At 44.5% G+C, this 19,029-nt stretch overlaps 1 protein-coding gene across 1 annotated transcript in view; it reads right to left on the reverse strand.

Annotated features, from left to right (window-relative positions):
* Window positions 1–1,561: 1,561 nt before the first annotated feature.
* The window catches only part of LOC126260652 (protein enabled homolog), a 151,036-nt gene continuing 133,568 nt past the window's right edge, over window positions 1,562–19,029 (reverse strand). Inside the window, exon 5 of the mRNA XM_049957989.1 lies at window positions 1,562–1,715. Within this exon, the coding sequence (XP_049813946.1) occupies window positions 1,562–1,715 (154 nt within the window). The remainder of the gene's footprint in view (window positions 1,716–19,029) is intronic.

Consider the following 19,029-nt stretch of genomic DNA (forward strand, 5'->3'; position numbering starts at 1 on the left):
TCATAATAAAATAGAGAAATCGGAGCTCGAACGGGAAGATTAGGTGTTCTTTTTCCCCACGCGCCATTCGAGAATGGAATGGTAGAGAAGTAGTAAAAAATGGTCCGATGAACCCTCTGCCAGGCACTTAAGTGTGAATTGCAGAGTAACCATGTAGATGTAGAAACAAAAGAATGTGTCGAAAATGTTCCGATTTCTCTGCTTCACACTCCATTTTCTAACGTTCACAGCTCCACTCTGCATCTCCAGATGACAAACTATTAATATGTAACTGAAATAGCAACAGTGGACTACAAATAAAAGGTGACAATCGCCTAAGTAAACCCATAAGAACAGGTATACCAACATGTAAAACAAAATTGTGCGAACTTAGGCACCTACCCAACACTTTGTTTCAAAGTAGTGCAATGTAATGTGGAATTGGAATACACTGTATTCTTTGAAAGTACATTATTTTCACACATAATATGATGATTAAAGTAGAGTTCCTTATAAAGGTTAGTTAAGTGATTTTAATTGTCATACTGTAATTAATTTTAGTTTTTGAACAATCCTAACAGATTATTGTGTATTTTAAAGAAAATAAGACTTCAACTACCCGCGTTTTTCAAGTTCTCAGTTAGCGCAGATAATCGAGAGTGCACTGTAACTTGTATATCTTAGTCTGCAGTATACTTCATGATTATCCGACGTTTGCTGCCGCGAGCCTTCACACGCAGCAATTTTAATGGCCAGGAATGTATTAGTTGGAGAACCTGATACACACAAGCAAATATTTTTCTTCTTTTATTTTTAGTTCTCTGTCCATTCTACAAGGTCGAAAGGACTCTACGGTTTTGATAACAGATTTAGGTTTTTTTCCGAAAACCGAAGTTTAGGGTCACAAATCGGTTTACACGAGTTACTTCGAGTGTGCGTTGAAGTTCGCCGAAGTCGAAGGCCAAAGATGCTCATATTTCGTTTTTTGCCTAATTACAAGATGGCACAAGAACACAAAATGGTAATACTTTTAGATTTTGCTCCCACATCAGCCAGTTACGTTGCATATTGATATAAAGTTCAAAACCAGAAATAAGTAAAGAAATCTGTATCATGTACAGCTTTTTGCTTAATTACAACATGGCCGACTACGCAGACGGCAACAATTGTCAGACACGTCAAAGTTCCACGCTGTGAGATTAGGGATCTATATCCAAGCAGCGTAGAGGTCGCTGCTCATAGGCCACCACCTCCACAGCGTTTGGCGAGCTGTGGTAACGCTGAGGGTCTAACTCGACGTAGCGAGGTCCTGCGTGTCGACGTTGCTGCGCTCTACCGGCGCACGAGGCAATCACGGGGCTGTTTACGACCCAAGCCAGATCAGCGGCGCGCCCAATTACTGTCACGGGCGCGTCGCTCTAATGGAAGCGCGGCGGCCAGCCACGACGATAACGACATCGACGCGTGATTGAATGTAGGCGCCCGCAAGATTGGGGCGGCGCGCCCACCGGACCTCGCTCGACCAAACGGCGAGCGAGCGACCGGCCGACTCCCAATATAATACGTCAATTTAAATTCGAGATTAGCCGGCTGGCGTGGGTGTCGCGACGCGTCTGCCCGGCGTCGGCGTCGGCGTCGACGTCGGCGTCGACGGCCCGGCGTGGTGGCCTGGGCGGGGCGGCTCGGCAGCAGGCTTCGCTAATTGCGGAGATAATTTGTGCACGCTGCCGCCGCCGCTGTAGTGTGCCGCTGTTAATTAGCCGCGATTTAATTACCGGAGGAGGAGGAGGAGGAGGAGCAGAATGAGGAGAGGAGCGGACGAACACGGAGTGGGCGCGGACAGAGGGAGAGGGAGGGCGGAGTGCTGATGGCTGGCGGAGGGCGCTGGAGTGGTCCGTGAAGAACCAAACCTGCCCGTCTGACCATCTGCACCCGAGAGCAGGGGCCAACTTCTGGGCCAGGCTGTAGGGCTGATAAACGCCGCGAGCGGCCGGCTGCTTGTTCGCGTTACGCGGAATCTCCCTCCCCAGGCTCTGCCAGCTCGTGTCGCTAATTACGTTAACGATCAACACTTCCGCCAGCTTTGGCTTTTTTATCGAGACAGAGAGATTAACATTTCATACTTTTAAAAAAATGTGTAGGCGAGAACTAACATTTCGGAAACAAAGAACGGTACGATGCGAACACCAAAACCCGTTGTAATGCACGACGGTGTGTTCGACAGTAATACCTTCGAATTTTTTATGCGAAAACTCTTAAGGCTTTTCAGATAAAGCTAATGTTATTAACATTCTACAACTTTCTTTATTTTATTTTATTTTGCACAGGGTGGCACAAAAGTCACTGAACATTGGGCACACATTTTAACAAAAGATTGAATATATGTTTCATCACAAATACAAACAATTTTTATAATTATTTTTTATGTTCAAACTGTTTTCCGTCCTCATTAACAGAGAATAATTATCTTAAAAAGATATTGATCACTGTTCCAAAAATGTTTATTAAAATTTTGAACACATATGTACTCTTTTGTTCAGAAAATCATAGGACCCAGTAGTATCCATGCAGAAATGTACCTTAGGACAGTACGTAAATATTTATATCACAATTTTAAACTTCCAACTAGAAATATTACGAAATATGACTCCATTTTTAATAAATCAGTTTTATGACAGTAAAAAAAGTAAAAAAAAAACTATGTAATATTGTACCACCCTGCAGCTGATCATTCCATCATTACATATATCTCCAGTGCTAAATAAAGTTAATATAAGACAGGCAGACTGAATTTAGCATGGATGTATACTTGCAGTCGAGTCACAACTCACACATCGATATGATGCCCCAATGCCAAAGACCTCCACAACATCGTTGACTTTGAAACCATTGCGCTAGCACCACCTTAGCCCATAGAGGGCACACTCAGTACACATCGTCTGTACAGATATTTTAAAGTTTTAATTGATATTTTATACAATATTTAAGTAATTCCATGGTTGTAAAGAGATATACATAACTATTTTTATGTTAATATTGTACTTTTTTTTACGTTTTGACTATTATGTGAACCCATTTTTATACTGATTGTTTGATGTGAGGTGGAGGGAGAAGAGGTAGGCGGAGTATCTTCGTATTTAAGCGTATGCTCGGCACTTGCTGGCACCAGTTGGCATCACAGCAGCTGAGAACAGTGCTCCACCTACCATCTTCGAAGGATGTCATGGGTATAACACGTCTTATTGTATTTTACCGTTATAAGCATTTTGTCTTATTTTATTGTAAATCTAGTTAGGTGTCTATTACTTTCTAAATTAAATTACAGGTCTGAAGATGGTCATGTGATATGATCGAAACCGGTCACCTATGTTCTTGTAACATACGTAGTGTGATCAAGACTGAATTTTAAAAACAAAAAATCTCATTAACAGAGCTTTGAAGTCTTTTTGGATCGCTGTTACATACTCTATGGCAGAGTGTAGTATCACTGTCCAAATCATGAAATGCATAGTGCGTGTAGTCCTTTATTTCAGCAGTGGTCTGAGAGTCCTTGGCGACATCCATCGTAAAAAAACCATGGGCCTGATGTCTCCTAAACGTGGAGGCATTTCAGTACCTGCGCATTGACATATAACTTGTTTCTTTGGAAAGTTTCGTTTAAATAATCGCGGATGGCAGCGGCATAATGTGGAGGAGGACCATTGTTTTGAAGCTAAATTTCTTGAAAGTAATCTTGGAGCATATCAAAATAGTTATTTCCTGTCGCTGTGCAATACTCCACAAGGCACGACCTAGGAGACATCAAAACCTGTCAAAAACACGTGTTCGCAACAAGCAAAGAAGGCGATAACCCAACCAACAACAGAACATTGTAGGGTTGACGATTTAAGGATGGTATGGATAGTATACAAGCATCCTGCCAGAACTGCTCTCAGAGACCACACCTAGTTAGTTGACGGTTAAAGAACACCTTCGAGGACATCACTTTGAGAGTGTTGAAGCAGTGCAAGCAGAGCTGAGGTTTTCGCTAAGTCAACAAAGTCAAACATCTCGCAGTGATGGAATCAATAAAGTGGTGTCTCGTTGGGAGAAATGTGGTGACTTTATTGAGAAATAAATATGTATAGAAGAACAAAGATGTAGAACGATAATAGCGTTTGTTTTATTTAAAAATCTCTAAGAGATTTGACATAAAAATTCGGAGGCAATACTTTTGAGCACGTCCTTGTGCCTTGTGTATTTATTAATAGACAACCAGTTCCGGTCAAGCGACGACACCAAGTCACGGATTAACACTACATCCAGTCAAAGGAAGGGTATTTAGCGTCAAATACGTAACCTTCTGACTAATGCTGAATGATAAATGACGAAATAATGGTCTCAAACAAAGGGAACTTCTTTTAACTTCATGTATTGTTAGTCTGCGTCTTGAAGACCGAAACAGTTTGTGTGTAAATAAAAATACTTCACAACAGCTTTTTATGGCGCCATAAAGCTATTCCTTAACCCTTTGCCTACCATCGGGTCTCAGAGTGGCGTCCGTGATGTTTAATATCTTCTCTATTATTAACTATATATTTTATTTTAAAGAAATGGTATGACTCATCCTAATTTGTCAAGTTAGTCACAATTTGGAGGAAAATTATAAAAATTTACCTATGACTTTGTGATAAAGTGTTGTTGCATGTTCCCCGCGTATGGGCCTCGCAATACCGTGCGTTTAGAAGCAATGTTTCAACAACCAGATGTCTGCCTGCGCACCCTTTGTTACGTCATTTACCACTGTTATTATTCTTTCAGTGTCCAACAGTCCTCCCTGTGGTAAGTACGTGTTTATTTTCGTCGATTATTTCATAACAGTTCACTGTCGTACAAACTGAAAATATTACGGAGAGGAGGACTATCAGATGAAGAGATAAGGGAATTCTTGGAGCAGTCTTTTGATTCTGAAGACCCACATAGTGCGTGAGAATCATCCAGTTATGATGATAATGAGGTAAATGTCGCTGAAAACTCAGAACTACACAAAGATAATTATCATGAAAAATCCCTTCATGAAGATGGAGAAGGACAATTTAGTGCACTTATTGTTTTCTCGTAATAGGAATGAAGTATGGGTTACAGCTCCTCAAGCTGGAATTTCTGATAGGAGGAGCAAAAAGGATGTACTGAACGAAGACCAGACACCTAAAAGTCGTTCGATTCGGAACTCTAATAATTAAGAATATTGTTTTACGTTGTTCTTCCGTATACCCCTCACTCACAAAGTGTGTATGTGGAACAACAGCTAAGGTCGAATCGTTTATGAGAACTGGTGCTCTGATCCTGACGAGTTTTCAAGACTTCAACGAAATTACGCCTCGGAACCCCTTCCATACTATTCTGAAGGTGTTGTGCTTTGATAATGCAGCAGACTGACTTGATCATAGATCAAGCGACAAATTGAAGCCAATCAGACAAGTTTTTTAGATGTGGGAAATTACGCTAGAGATGCCTACATTCTAGGATGGTGCATGACCGTGGATGAAGAATTGGTCACATTCCAGGGTCGCTGTCAATTTTGATAATACATCGCACCAAAATCTGGTAGATGTAACATGAAGTTCTGGGCAATTTGTGACAGTGAAACAAGGTACTGCTGCAAGAAAAAAAGTGTAATTGGGGAAGGAGGCAGAAAACAGATCCATGCTACTAAGAGAAAATGTTTTGAAACCCCTGGTGATTAAACTCGAAAAGTCTATACGTAATATCACCTGTAATTTTTTTTACATCACTCGATTTAGCTCATTATTTGTTTTCAAAACAACTGACAGCAGTCGGTACTATCTGGAAAAGAAACTGAGGTGAAGTGCCTGCCGATTTTATTACACCTAAATGGCGTGAAGTATACTCTATTTTGTTTTCCACCAGATGTGATGATAGCCTCTTACGTTTCCAAGAAAAACAAAGTTGTTACCGTCCTTACCTCTCTTCATTATCAACCAACGGTAAAGAAGTCTGAAGTTATAGTGTTATACAATGCCACAAAGGGCAGCGTTGACAATGGTCTAGAAGACACGATTCTACAATGTGAAGAGAAAAACAAGGCGTTAGTCATTGGTGGTTTTCTTCAACATGATCAATGTGAGTGTAATGAATGCATACATAATTTGGATGATGCTGGCAACCAATTAAAAAAATGAGACGTCGGATTTTCATCATCAGTTTGAGGAAGCAAACAGAGGTAAAGAAGACAATGAATTCATTAGTAGCACCGGATCCTGGGAGGGCAGTGAAACAACTAGCTAAGAAAAGGAGATGTGCATATTGTGTAAAGAAGAAAGATAGAGAGAGTCAAATTACCTGTAAGTTCGGAACATTCTGCTATTGTCTGTAGACCTTGCACAAATTTGCAATAAGAATAAAAGCGACTAATGAAAGTATAGAAATCGTGCTTTTAAAGTGTAAAATTTAAATCAATAAAAGTACTTTAAAAGTATTTATATGTCAACAGTAGGTCATATCATAAGTCATCAAAATAGTGTCAGTTTACGTCAGTTTAAACAACTTGGGCTGGTAGGCAATGCTATACCGATTTTCTGTAAGCAGAGGGTTACATAATACCACAGAATCCTGATGTAATGTGGCTGTTAGGGGACATAAGAGAACTCAGGGCACAGCGGGATTGTGCTGTTTTCAAAATTGGAGAGTGCTGAAACTTATCGTAATGCTATGTAACAACACCGATCAACCAGAACAATACCGATCAACCGGAACATTGTGACCATCTTCCTAAAAGCCAGTGTGTTCACGTTTGGCACAGGTAACAGCGGCGACGCGTCGTGGCATGAAAGCAATGAGGCCTTGGTAAGTCACTTCTGGGAGTTGGCACTACTTCTGCACACATGTCACCTAATTCCCACAAATTCGGAGGGGAACGATGTTGTCTGACGCCACATTCCATCACATCATAGATGTGTTTGATTGGGTTCAAATCTCTCAAGTTGGGTGGGGCAGCACATCAATTGGAGCTCTCCATTGTGTTGCTACAACCATTCCATCACACGACTGGCCTTGTGACAACTTGATGAAAAATCCCACTGCCATCAGGACACATGATTATCATAAAGGGGTGAACGTGATCTGCAACGAGGGTACAATACTCCTTGGCTGTCATGGTGCCTTGCACGATCTGAACTGGACCCACAGATGCCCATGTGAATTTTCTCCAGAGCAAAATGGTGATGCCTCCAGCTTGTCTCCATCATGTGTCAAGAAGCTGTCCCCAAGGAAGAGGACGGATTCATGCCCTCACATTGGCATGATGAATAAGGTATCGGGATACATCAGACCATGTAACGCTTTGCCACTGTGCTAGTGGCTAGTACATATGTTCATGTGCCCACTTCAGTCGTAGTTGCCAGTGTCATGGTGTTAACATTGGCACATGCGTGGATCGTCAGCTGCGGAGGCAATCATTAGGAGTGTTCGGTGCACTTTGTGTTCAGACACACTTGTACACTGCCCAGCATTAAAGTTTGATGTTAATTCTGCACAGTCCGCCGCCTGTCCTGTTTTACCAGCCTACCCAACCTACAAGGTTCGACATCTGTAATGTAGCAGCACCACAGTTTAAGATAGGAAAGTTCGATTTGGAGCAACATTCCGAGTCCACAAGTTACAGCCAGGTGCTGACCTGTTGACAGTAAGTTATGCTGACCAACGGTTACAAAGTAGAATGGAGGCCACAGGGCTATCGAACCACTGAGAAGAGTCAATGCAGTGGTTTGCATGGTGCAAGTTACAGGCAGAAGGGGTCCACTAGCACAACCTAGATGTTGTGAGTACGTGACTCAGAGCAGTGCATTAGCAAAACAGAGGCACACCCGCATATAAATAGATGCTGGTTTTCTAACAAGGCATTCAAGTATCGCAGCTCTTCTGGATGATGGCCCGTGTCACACCACCAGCTACACACAGCAGCAGATGGGGCGCCAGCATTCCAGTCCATGATGGGTCGTTGGTTCGAAACCCTGAGGCCAACATGGGATCCATAGCCAGCCAGCCAGTGGCAGGCCACTCATCACCTCACTACCACGGGCAGTCATCCTGGCTTCCAACATACACCGGAGGCATCCCGAGGCGAGAGCTGGAGATTCAGACTCCAGATTGCGGGCACTCGTTGTCGCCGCGATCTCAGTCACGCCTGAGAGAAGGACGCAGCTGGCCACCTACGGCTCACATCGAGCAGCGTTGAGTCAGCAGGGACGTAGACTGCAGAGACAACTGCCAGCATCCTGACAACGTCGCAACTCCGCCAGCTCGACACAGCATTGCATTGCACGGGCCGCTGGGGTGCTTCCTCGGCATTGCGGGGCCCTGTGACACAGGCCGAAACAATAATCATTTGGAAAGCTCGGACGAGTTTTAATACAGAGCCTTCTACCTCTTCTCACTACTTTTGGTCATCCTGATACATTCGGTGGCGGTAGCTCCCACTACAGTAAGAAGGGGTGACCGCCCAACACCACAATTTCTACACGTGATTTCACTTGGTTGCACCACATATTGAAAACACTAATCACAGCAGTCCTCAAATACCTGACAACTCGTGCAGTTTCAGAAATGCTCTGGTCTTGGTCAAATAGATTGCTCGCCTTCCCCCATCTACACCTGGACAGCATGCTCTGTGACACTACATGCACCATGCGCATGTCTGACTGGCTTTTGGAATAACTCTCCACGTGATGTACTATCGCCTGGACTGGTTTACATCGATAGCAGTTCGGTGGTCGTAATGTTCTGGCTGATCAGTATATCTCTCTGAATGTAAGCGAAGCTGCGACAGCCATTTTTACTTCGCTTGGAATGCAAATAGTAAGTGAACGGTTGTCCTTGACATTTTCACCTACGTTTTTATAATTTTGAATGCGGTATGAGCCATTGATTGTTAATTGTACGCCCTTAAATGACATGTAACATAAAAGTGCATGGGATTCAGCATACGTTAGTTACACTGAGGTGACAAAAGTCATCTCCTTTTGCCCGGTGTAGTGCAGCAGTTAGACGTGGTATGGAATCAGCTACTCGGAAACCCCCTGCAGAAATACTGAACCTTGCTGCCTCTATAGCTGTCCACAATTGTGAAACAGCTGCCCGTGCAGGAGTTTTTGCACGAACTGATCTCTCGATATGTCCCATAAACTTTCGAAGGGATTCATGTCGAGTAATATGGGAGACCAAATCATTCACTCACATTGTCCTCAATGTTTTTCAAACCAATCACAAATTGTTGTGGACAGGTGACCTGGCACATCGTTGTTTGGGAACATGACGTCCATGAATGGTTGCAAATGGTCTTCAAGTAGAGATCATAGCCATTCCCAGTCGACGATCAGTTCAGTTGTTCATGTAAACACAGCCCACACCATTATGGAGCCACCATCAGGTTCCACACTGTCCTTTTGACAACTTGAAATCATGGCATTGTTGGGTGTGTGCCGCACTTGAACGGTACCATCATCTCCTACCAACTGAAGTCGGGACTCATCTGACCAGGCCACGGTTTTCCCGTCTTCTAGTGTAGAGCCGATATGGCCACGGGCGCAGGAGAGGCGCTGCAGACGATGGCGTTCTGTTACCAAAGTCACTCCTGTAGGTCGTCTGTTGCCATAGCCCATTAACGTCAAATATCGCAGCACGGTCGCAACGGATACCTTCTTCGTACGCCCGACATTGATTTCTGCGGTTACTTCACGCAGTTTTACTTGTCTGTTAGCACTTAAAAGTCTATGCGAACGCCGCTTCACTCGGTCGTTCAGCGAAGGCCTTCGGTAACTGATTGTCGTTGGTGAGAGATAACGTCCCAGATTTGGTATTTTCGTTATACTTTTGAAGACGTGGATCTCAGAATAATACGTTACAATTTGTGATACTACAGCTTCGATATTGTGACGTTTAGCCCTATAGCTTCGTCGCAGATTTTAGGAAGCTAATGACACTTCGGAGTAGAAATACTGGAGTAAGCACTCGGATGCGCAGAACATATTTTGTGCTGTCAACATATATTGCCAGCTCGGTCACATGATCTCGGGACGCCGAAGGTTTTTCCGTGTAGTGTCCCGTACATTTAGGATGTCACTATGTCATTAGTACAGGCAGACTCTCTTCGTAGGTGCCTTTAATTAGGCATTGACGTTTCGTAAACATCATAACAATTTGTATTTGATACCCGGAATAGACCGGTTTCAAAAGAAATGAACTAAACCAAGAAGTTGAAACTTCGAAGAGCTTCTTTGAGAGAAGTGTCACAGCTCAGACGCACCCATTTTCTGGTATCTGGGCCATCCACCGCAATTTTTAGGTGCTACACGCCGCTTAACTGTATTGCCGAGACTGTTGTTGAAAATGTTTCCTGTTACGGTACTGTAAAACGACTTCATAGCAAACTATGCAACCATTGCCTTCGAAAGTGTCCCAAAGTCACCCGATTTTGCTGCCTATAGCGAATTATACTGTCTGCTTCGTCGATTTTTTTCAGTTTTTGTGTATTTATTATTTTGTGTATTTATAATTGTTATTATTTCTTATAGGCTATCGCACATCTTTGGTTACTGACAATACTTTGACGTATTTATTTAGCGCATAAGCTCCCACTACATTACAGAACAAGTAAGAAGTAAATAAAAAATCCGATCGCTGGTTAAACGCACTACAAAGCCAGATGTATCCCACATATTAATAATATGAGACAAGTTGACTCTCCTATTACAGCCCCACTCCCCAAACCCCCACAACTTTGCATGAACTCACAATACCGTTGTTACTGTAACATTTATGTTAGCTCTGCACTGTCGGACCATTTAACAGCACCAAGGAAAATGGACGATAGACATGGAGGGGTTTGACAGCATCTTGTGTAAGAATATTTTGTGCTTGTTAATCAAATGGTAAAGACAGTAAGTTGAAAGTAAAATGCAACAAAGCTGCTGGTTTTATACTTTCCTTACACTGTGCGTGTGTTTTATTGTATGATTTATATTCCACATTATTGTGATTCACAGTTTGTTAATTTCTTTTTGACTTGCTTCCAAAGCGGAATATACAACCTAGGTCTGAGGATGCCGGTGTTGTAATAAAAATAAACAAAGCAATGGTTGTGTACCAGACTTGTGCAGAAACGTATTTAATACAAATGATGAAATTTCACTCAGTGCCACATGTCATATTTTACAGCTTTCGCGTTTTCTACTTCTATTAACATATATTTCATTTCCCGTTTACTTTCAATTTTCTGTCCTCTACAAAGTTGGTGCGATCTATCTCTCTATCTCTCCCTCTCTCTCTCTCTCTCTCTCTGTCACACACACAAACACACGCACACACACACACACACACACACACACACACACACATACACGCACACACACGCAAATTCAGGTTTTCTTCTATGTTTTGAAAGACATCCTATCCGACCAGCAGTGGAATATTTTACAAACAATTTGTATTTGAATAAAACACGAAACTGTTTCTTCATGTTGTACAGCATCACACTTGAAGCACATTTTTGTTTAAAAGATACGAAGTGATCACAAATTACTAAGGTGTGAGCTATCAGAAATGTATGCCTAATTTCTACGTATTTTCTGAATTTCACCACTGTCAAAAGAAATGGCCATTTTGGGAGCTGCGGCGTTAAATAACCTTTTATGTGCATCAGTAACAATATATGACACACATTTGCACAGACCCTAATAGACCTAATATACATTTACACAATATGTAGCCAGACCAGCACAGTACGTCGAAATATTCGAACAACGCAAACTTTCTCTCCTTTCATTTACTTCTCTTAGCACTGCAGCAACAACAATAATTCTTACTGCTACTACGAATAAACAAATTGTGGAAACGCAACAAATACGTGAAATAAAATAAGTTTACGAGCCATGCAGAAAGTGTAAAGAAACCACGGTGTCCCGAGGTAACGTGACAATCCCAGGTTAATGTTGACAACGTGCGCAGAACACAATGCTCGCTCCACAGATATTTCTACTCTATGAGAGACGCCAAAGAAAGTCACTCTGTTGCATAGAAATCCACAGAGACTGGTTTTCGACCGCTGTGAAAACGTTCCAACACGTCCTCGCAGGTAAGCCGTACCGTTTGTTGGTCTGATGGTAGCTTAGGGCTGTAAGGCCCGACTCACAGAGAAGTGGTCTGGCGGGGACGTATTGCTCTTTTGTGCCACCTCCGTAATAATAAATGAAGCAGTGTGCATCGAGGTAGCGAAGCGGAGATGCATCGCTTCGTGGTCCGCACCACTTGTAGTGGACACCTTTAAGAAGTGCTTTACTTTTCTCGTTAAGTTAAAATGTTTAATTGGTTAATGAATTAGAAATTAATGTCATGTTTTGGGAAACAGAAGAAAGATATCTGCACTTATACCATCATAGGTGCAGATTATTGTAAAGGTAGGGTGCTAGAGGCAGGGCAGAACATCGATGGAGAATTAAACAAGGAAGGTTCGCCAATAAAACTTATTGTACTTGATAAAGCGTAATTGAATGGTTCATCCTAACAACGTTGTAACTAATAGAAATTTTATTTCTTAACTGAGATATACTGCCACATGTCAAGTAAGACTTTGTTCCTGGCACTTGTTGACAGAAGTTAATAGTACATGGTAGTGAAAACTGGCATGTTCTGCAGCGGCATATTTCTTTTCCCAATTTATCTTTGCAATGCTTTGAGATACCCACGGGTGCAGAATGTTTTGGATTTATCTTTGCCTTAGTGTAGTAGGGTCACACATACTCCCCTGTTTTGAATGAGCCTCTGTAGAACCCTTGGTCCAGTAAGGTAAGACCTTTAAAATCCTTCGCTTCCTTCTTGCAGACAAGGAATCCGTTATCCTTGACCTTGGCATTTACTGGAATCTAGTCACCTAGGAGATACTCTGAGGCGACGAAAGTCATGGGATAGCGGTACACACATATACGGATGGCTGTAGTATAGCGTACACAAGGTATAAAAAGTGCAGTACATTGGCGGAGCTGTCATTTGTACTCAGGCGATACGTGTGAAAAAGTTTCCGATGTGATTATGAGCGCACGAAGGAAACTGGCAGCATTTGAACGCGGAGTCGTAGTTAGATCTAGACGTATAGGACATTCCATTTCGGAAGTCGTCAAGGAATTCAGTATTTCGAGATCCACAGTGTAAAGAGTTTGCCTAGAATACCATATTACAGGCATTAACTCTCACCACAAGGTAGTGGCTAACGGCCTTCACTGAAGGACCTGGAGCAACGGCAATTGCGTAGAGTTGTCAGTGCTAACAGACAAGCAACACTATGTGGGACGTACGACGAATGTATCCTTTGGGACAGTGCGGTGAAGTTTGGCGTTAATAAACTATGGCAGCAGACCACCTAGGCGGATGCCTTTGCTAACAGAGAGACATCGCCTTCAGCACCTCTATCGGGCTCGTGACCATAACGGTTGGACCCTAGACGATAAGAAAACCGTGACCTGGTCAGATGACTTCCGACTTCAGTTGGTAAGGGCTGATGGTAGGGTTCCAGTGTGACGCAGTCCCCACGAAGCCATTGACCTAAGCTATGAACAAGGCAATATGCAAGCTGTTGGATGCTGCATAATGATGTGGGCTGTAATCAGATTGAATGGACTGGGTTCAAAAATGGTTCAAATGGCTCTGAGCATTATGGGACTTAACTTCTAAGGTCATCAGTCTCCTAGAACATAGAACTACTTAAACCTAACTAACCTAAGGACAACACACACATCCATGCTCGAGGCAGGAATCGAACCTGCGACCGTAGCGGTCGCGCGGTTCCAGACTGTAGCGCCTAGAACCGTACGGCCACCCCGGCGGGCGAATGGACTGGGTCGCCTGGTCCAACTGAATCTATCATTGACTGGAAATGGTAATGTTCGGCTACTTAGTTACCATTTGCAGCCATTCTTGGACTTCATATTCCCACCAGACAACGATGGAATTTCTGTAGGTGACAATGCGCCATGTCACCAGGCCACAATTGTACGAGACTCGTTTGAAGAACATAATGAAGAATTCGACTGAATGATTTGGCTACCTATCGAACATTTATGGGACATAACTGACACATCAGTTCTAGTGCTGGCCGGCTGTGGCCGAGCGTTTCTAGGCGCTACAGTCTGGAACCGCGAGACCGCTGCGGTCGTAGGTTCGAATCCTGCCGCTGGCATTGATGTGTGTGACGTAATTAGGTTAGTCAGGTTTAAGTTGTTCTAAGTTCTAGGGGACTGATGACCTCAGATGTTAAGTCCCGTAGTGCTCAGAGCCATTTGAGCCGTCAGTTCGTGCACAAAATCCTGCATTGGCAACACTTTCGCGATTATGCCCGGCTATAGAGGCAGCATAGCTGAATACTTGTGCTGGGGGCTTCCAACGATTTGTGAAGTCCATGCCAGTCGGTGCACACACCGAGCAAAAGGAAGGCCGACACAATATTAGGAGGTATCCTTTGACTTATATCACATCAGTGTGTAGCTACAGCTGTTTCGCTACGTAAATCATGAGACAGGTCTTTTTGTTACGAGTTGTTGCTACAACGTTGTTCCACGCAGTTGGCAATTTTCCAGGAACGGGAACATTTCTCCTCGATATATAAGGGCATTCACTATTCGTCGTGTCTTGTGATTATTGTTAGATTTAGATTAGTTGAGTTTATTCCACTGCTTTTGCGCTCCGCTTGCTGTTCGACGCAACAAAGAATTCTGTGGTTTGTCAATGGTATTCGACCGTCCTATGTGTCTCTCTGACAGCGCCATTTCGGTGTGTATTGTTTACAGCCTGCACGCGCCATGTTTCTGCCTCGCCGCCGCCAGGCGTCCGCGCCAAGTCACTCTGTGTGAAATGGGCCTTAAGGTGGAAGCGAAGGAGGCTGCGCATTTCACGCGGACACAATTTACGCAGCGTGGCAGAGGACGGCGGGTGGGCGGCTGTAATTTTAATGGCGGGCCGCACTCGTGTGGCTGGGGCGCTGCCAGGCGCGGAGCCAACAGGTGCCGCCCATTACGGCCCCTCCCGCGACCTTCCTGCCTAGAACGGTACATCGCATGCAGCGCAAAGTCTGCCGCGATACACACACTAAAATGTCCGCCTTCTGAAACTCTAGCGTAACACAATGTGATATGATGTGATATGTGTAATCGGCACAATGCTGAGCTTAAGGTATACACACTTGTACTTAATTTGAGGGATTTCGAGGGTGGGCCCCAATTAAGAGTTACGCGGCATCTGGTGCTCTTTGGTATTAGTATTTGTGCATTTCTTTCACCTGGAAAGATTATGACATTCAGTCCGTCTCTTATATCTAAGCAGACATCAGTAGTGAGTCAACACTGCAATACTATATATGAGAAATATCGTTGTCTGCTGCAACTCGAGCCGGCTGCAGTGGCCGAGCGGTTCTAGGCGCTACAGTCTGGAAACGCGTGACCGCTACGGTCGCAGGTTCGAATCCTGCCTCGGGCATGGATGTGTGTGATGTCCTTAGGTTAGTTAGGTTTAAGTAGTTCCAAGTTCTGGGGGACTGATGAAATGGTTCAAATGGCTCTGAGCACTATGGGACTTAACTTCTGAGGTCACCAGTCCCATAGAACTTAGAACTACGTGAACCTAACTAACCTAACGATATAACACACATCCATGCCCGAGGCAGGATTCGAACCTGCGACAGCAGCGGTCGCGCGGCTCCAGACTGTAGCGCCTAGAACCGCTCGGCCACTCTGGCCGGCGGGACTGATGACCTCAGAAGTTAAGTCCCATAGTGCTCAACCACCAGAACCATTGTACGTCGAGGCCAAAGAAGTGTTCTACTTCGACTAACAGGGGCATTCAACACAACATCAAATGACGCACTATGTGTCGTCATGGGAATCTTCCCCATAGATATCACCATCAGGTACCGCGCAGCAATGTACTGGCTTAGGATGAGGAGAACAGACCAGGTTCTGCAGATCACTGGTGTACTGATTGAGACAACAGGCCAACTCAGAGCATGGCGAGTGGATACCTGGCAGAGCGAGTGGGCCAACAGCGATAAGGGCGGTCGTGTATACAACTTCTTCCCTGACATCCGGGAAAGACTAAAACTAAAACATATTGATCCCAGCCGCGGTATGGTACATTTCATCACAGTACATGGCCCTTATCCCACGCACCTGTACCGCGTGAGTCTGCAGCAGACTAATAGATGCACATGCGGGGAAGGAGGTTCCCCTGAACATACTGTCTTCTTCTGCGGACAACGCACGAACATAAGACACACAGCACACATAAATCGCCTGAACACACAGAACGAACTACATGCCATAATACGCGACCCGGAGAGGTGGACTGAACTCAACAAACTAACGGACGAAATCTCGAAGATCCAACAAATTGAATACTTGCGCAACAGACCCTACCGAAGGCAAGTCGGTCCAAACAGACGTCACGATGCCCAGGGGGACACAGATATGACTAGCACCACGAGTGATGAAGAAGAAACAGATACAGACCAGGGCACCAACACATATATTAAAGCGTCCAGCGCGGATGATCCATAGTGTCAACCAAGTCAAATTCAAAGAACAGAGTGGAACAACTGACAAGAGGTGCACAAGTCACACACAATCCTAAAAACAGATTGCACCTTATATGTAAATAGTTAACAGCATCTCCATGTCTAATAAGAGCTTAAAGCTAGGTATCTCTTCAAGGGACCTACGCCTTCCGTTAAGAGGCAGCGCACAGTCTGGATGGAAGGATCTTAATTGTGTTCCCTCTCTTTTGACCCCAACCCGACGGATACCTATGGTAGATCGGGGAAAACCACCGCTCAGGCTGTGTTGCTGGCGGTGCTGGAAGGTGCTAACTGCCACACCACGTATCATTGTAAGTATCATTGGCTCAGCGTGAACTGTTTGTACAACCAACCTACACAGCCTATACCTCAACCTCCACAACACTAACAACTTCTGATCTGAAGCTTAAAGTTAGGCACCTCTTCAAGGGACCTACGCCCCCCTGGTAAGAGGCGGCGCACGTCCTGGATGGATCTTAATTGTGGTTCCTCTCTTTTGAGCCCAACCCGACGGATACCTATGGTAGATCGGGGAAAACCACCGTTCAGGTCGTGTTGTCGGCGGGGCCGGGAGGTGCTTGCGCCTGATGTACTCTACTAGGAGCCTTGTAGGCTCAACACAAACCGTTAGCGTCATTACCTTATTACTTTTACCACAAGTACCCTTTCATTAGCAACTTTGAGCCAAGCACAAAATCAGTTACCTCTCATTGTATATCGTAAATAGTTTAGCAGGCTGGACGTGGAGGTCTTAGTCTTAGTTTCTAGCCTTAACGTACCCTGATCTCTTCTAGTTAAGTTAGTTTTTAGGATGGTAGTTGTTAAAGGCATGGTGAGCGACGGCCAGAGTCTTGAGGGTCATTCCAAGACCCGGGCCGCCGCCCACAACCAGGTGACGGGCAATATTATACCTATAACTTCTCTATTCAGTTCTCTTCCTTCCTTCTTTCTAAATATTTAATTTCGTTTTGTTTATTAATATCTTACTTGATTTTGTATTAGTTATAAGTTTTTCTAATGCTGCACAAAAAAAAATCAAGTGGATCTAAACAGAGCCCGCCTCCACGTGGCGGGACATGGGCAACGGTGTGAGTGGGGACGGGAGCCGGTGTGGTGTTGCAGTCACTCCGGACCCCGGATCCAGTCCACCCACCATAAGAAATTAGACGGTGGGTCATAACATATAAGCAGATAGTGAAAAAAAAAGTGCTCAGAGCCATTTGAACCATTTTTTTGCTGAAACTCGATTCCGAATGTGCACACCTTTTTCCTGCATAAAATGAGCATGTGTTTCCTGTGGCTGAACAAACCAGCCCTGTCGTAAAACAAGCATCCACACAAGTAGCACTGAATGGTTGCAGGAGGGTGGGGTTCTGATAAAGCTTTCTTGATTGTCGCTTGGTCTCCTCCTGTCTGTGGCGTCCTGCTATCGCACTACTGAGCGAAACTAAGCTCAAACCACGCAACCACCTAAACTTCACCGGCTACTGCGTCTATCGTACAGACAGACCGGACGGCTCCGGTCACTGTATAACAACCATCTTCATACACAAAGACACAGAACATACAAACATAGTGCTCCCTGAACTTGAAAAATTAGGGGAAACCGCCGTCAGGGTCAAGTTCAACGGAGCCTACACTGCACTGGTGTCAGTATACAACAGCCCTAAGAACATCAAGACACGCGACATCGCTTCTAGGCGCTTCAGTCCGGAACCGCGCGTCTGCTACGGTGGCAGGTTCGAATCCTGCCTACGGCATGGATGTGTGTGATGTCCTTAGGTTAGTTAGGTTTAAGTAGTTCTTAGTTCTAGGGGACTGATGACCTCAGATAGTGCTCAGAACCATTTGAACCAACACGCGACATCAGCACTATACTCCACATATCACCGCGCGTTATAGCCGCTGGAGATCTTAACGCAAAACACCCTGACCGGAAATCACGTATACGAAACTCAAACGGCAAGAAACTGTACGAACACGTACTAGGACGAAACTATATTACACTAGCGCCGACCGAACCGACGCAGATTCCCTACCGGAGGGGTCACAGGCCAGACGTGTTAGACATGGCCCTCATCAAGGGCATAACAACTACACTCTTCGTCGCTGTTGAAAACGATATGCCCTTAAATCACCAACCCGTTGTACTGTACATTGAAGAAACACTGCAGCAGGATGCTAGACTACAGGCGCTCGAATTGGACTTTGTTCAAGGCAACACTTGACAGTCGCATCCCACCCACCCACGCAACTAACGAGAGATCTCAAATTAACGAGGCCGTTGAAACCCTCACTAGCTCCGTCCAAGACGCAATAGCCGACACCGTACCAATCCGCACACCACAACAACACAGTGCTGCCCTGCCCCAGGAGTTCCCGGGCCTTATCTCAATGAGGAATCACCTCAGGAGACATTGGCAGCGTACCACGCTCCA

This window comes from Schistocerca nitens, chromosome 5 (assembly GCF_023898315.1).
Source record: "Schistocerca nitens isolate TAMUIC-IGC-003100 chromosome 5, iqSchNite1.1, whole genome shotgun sequence".
Lineage (NCBI taxonomy): Eukaryota > Metazoa > Arthropoda > Insecta > Orthoptera > Acrididae > Schistocerca > Schistocerca nitens.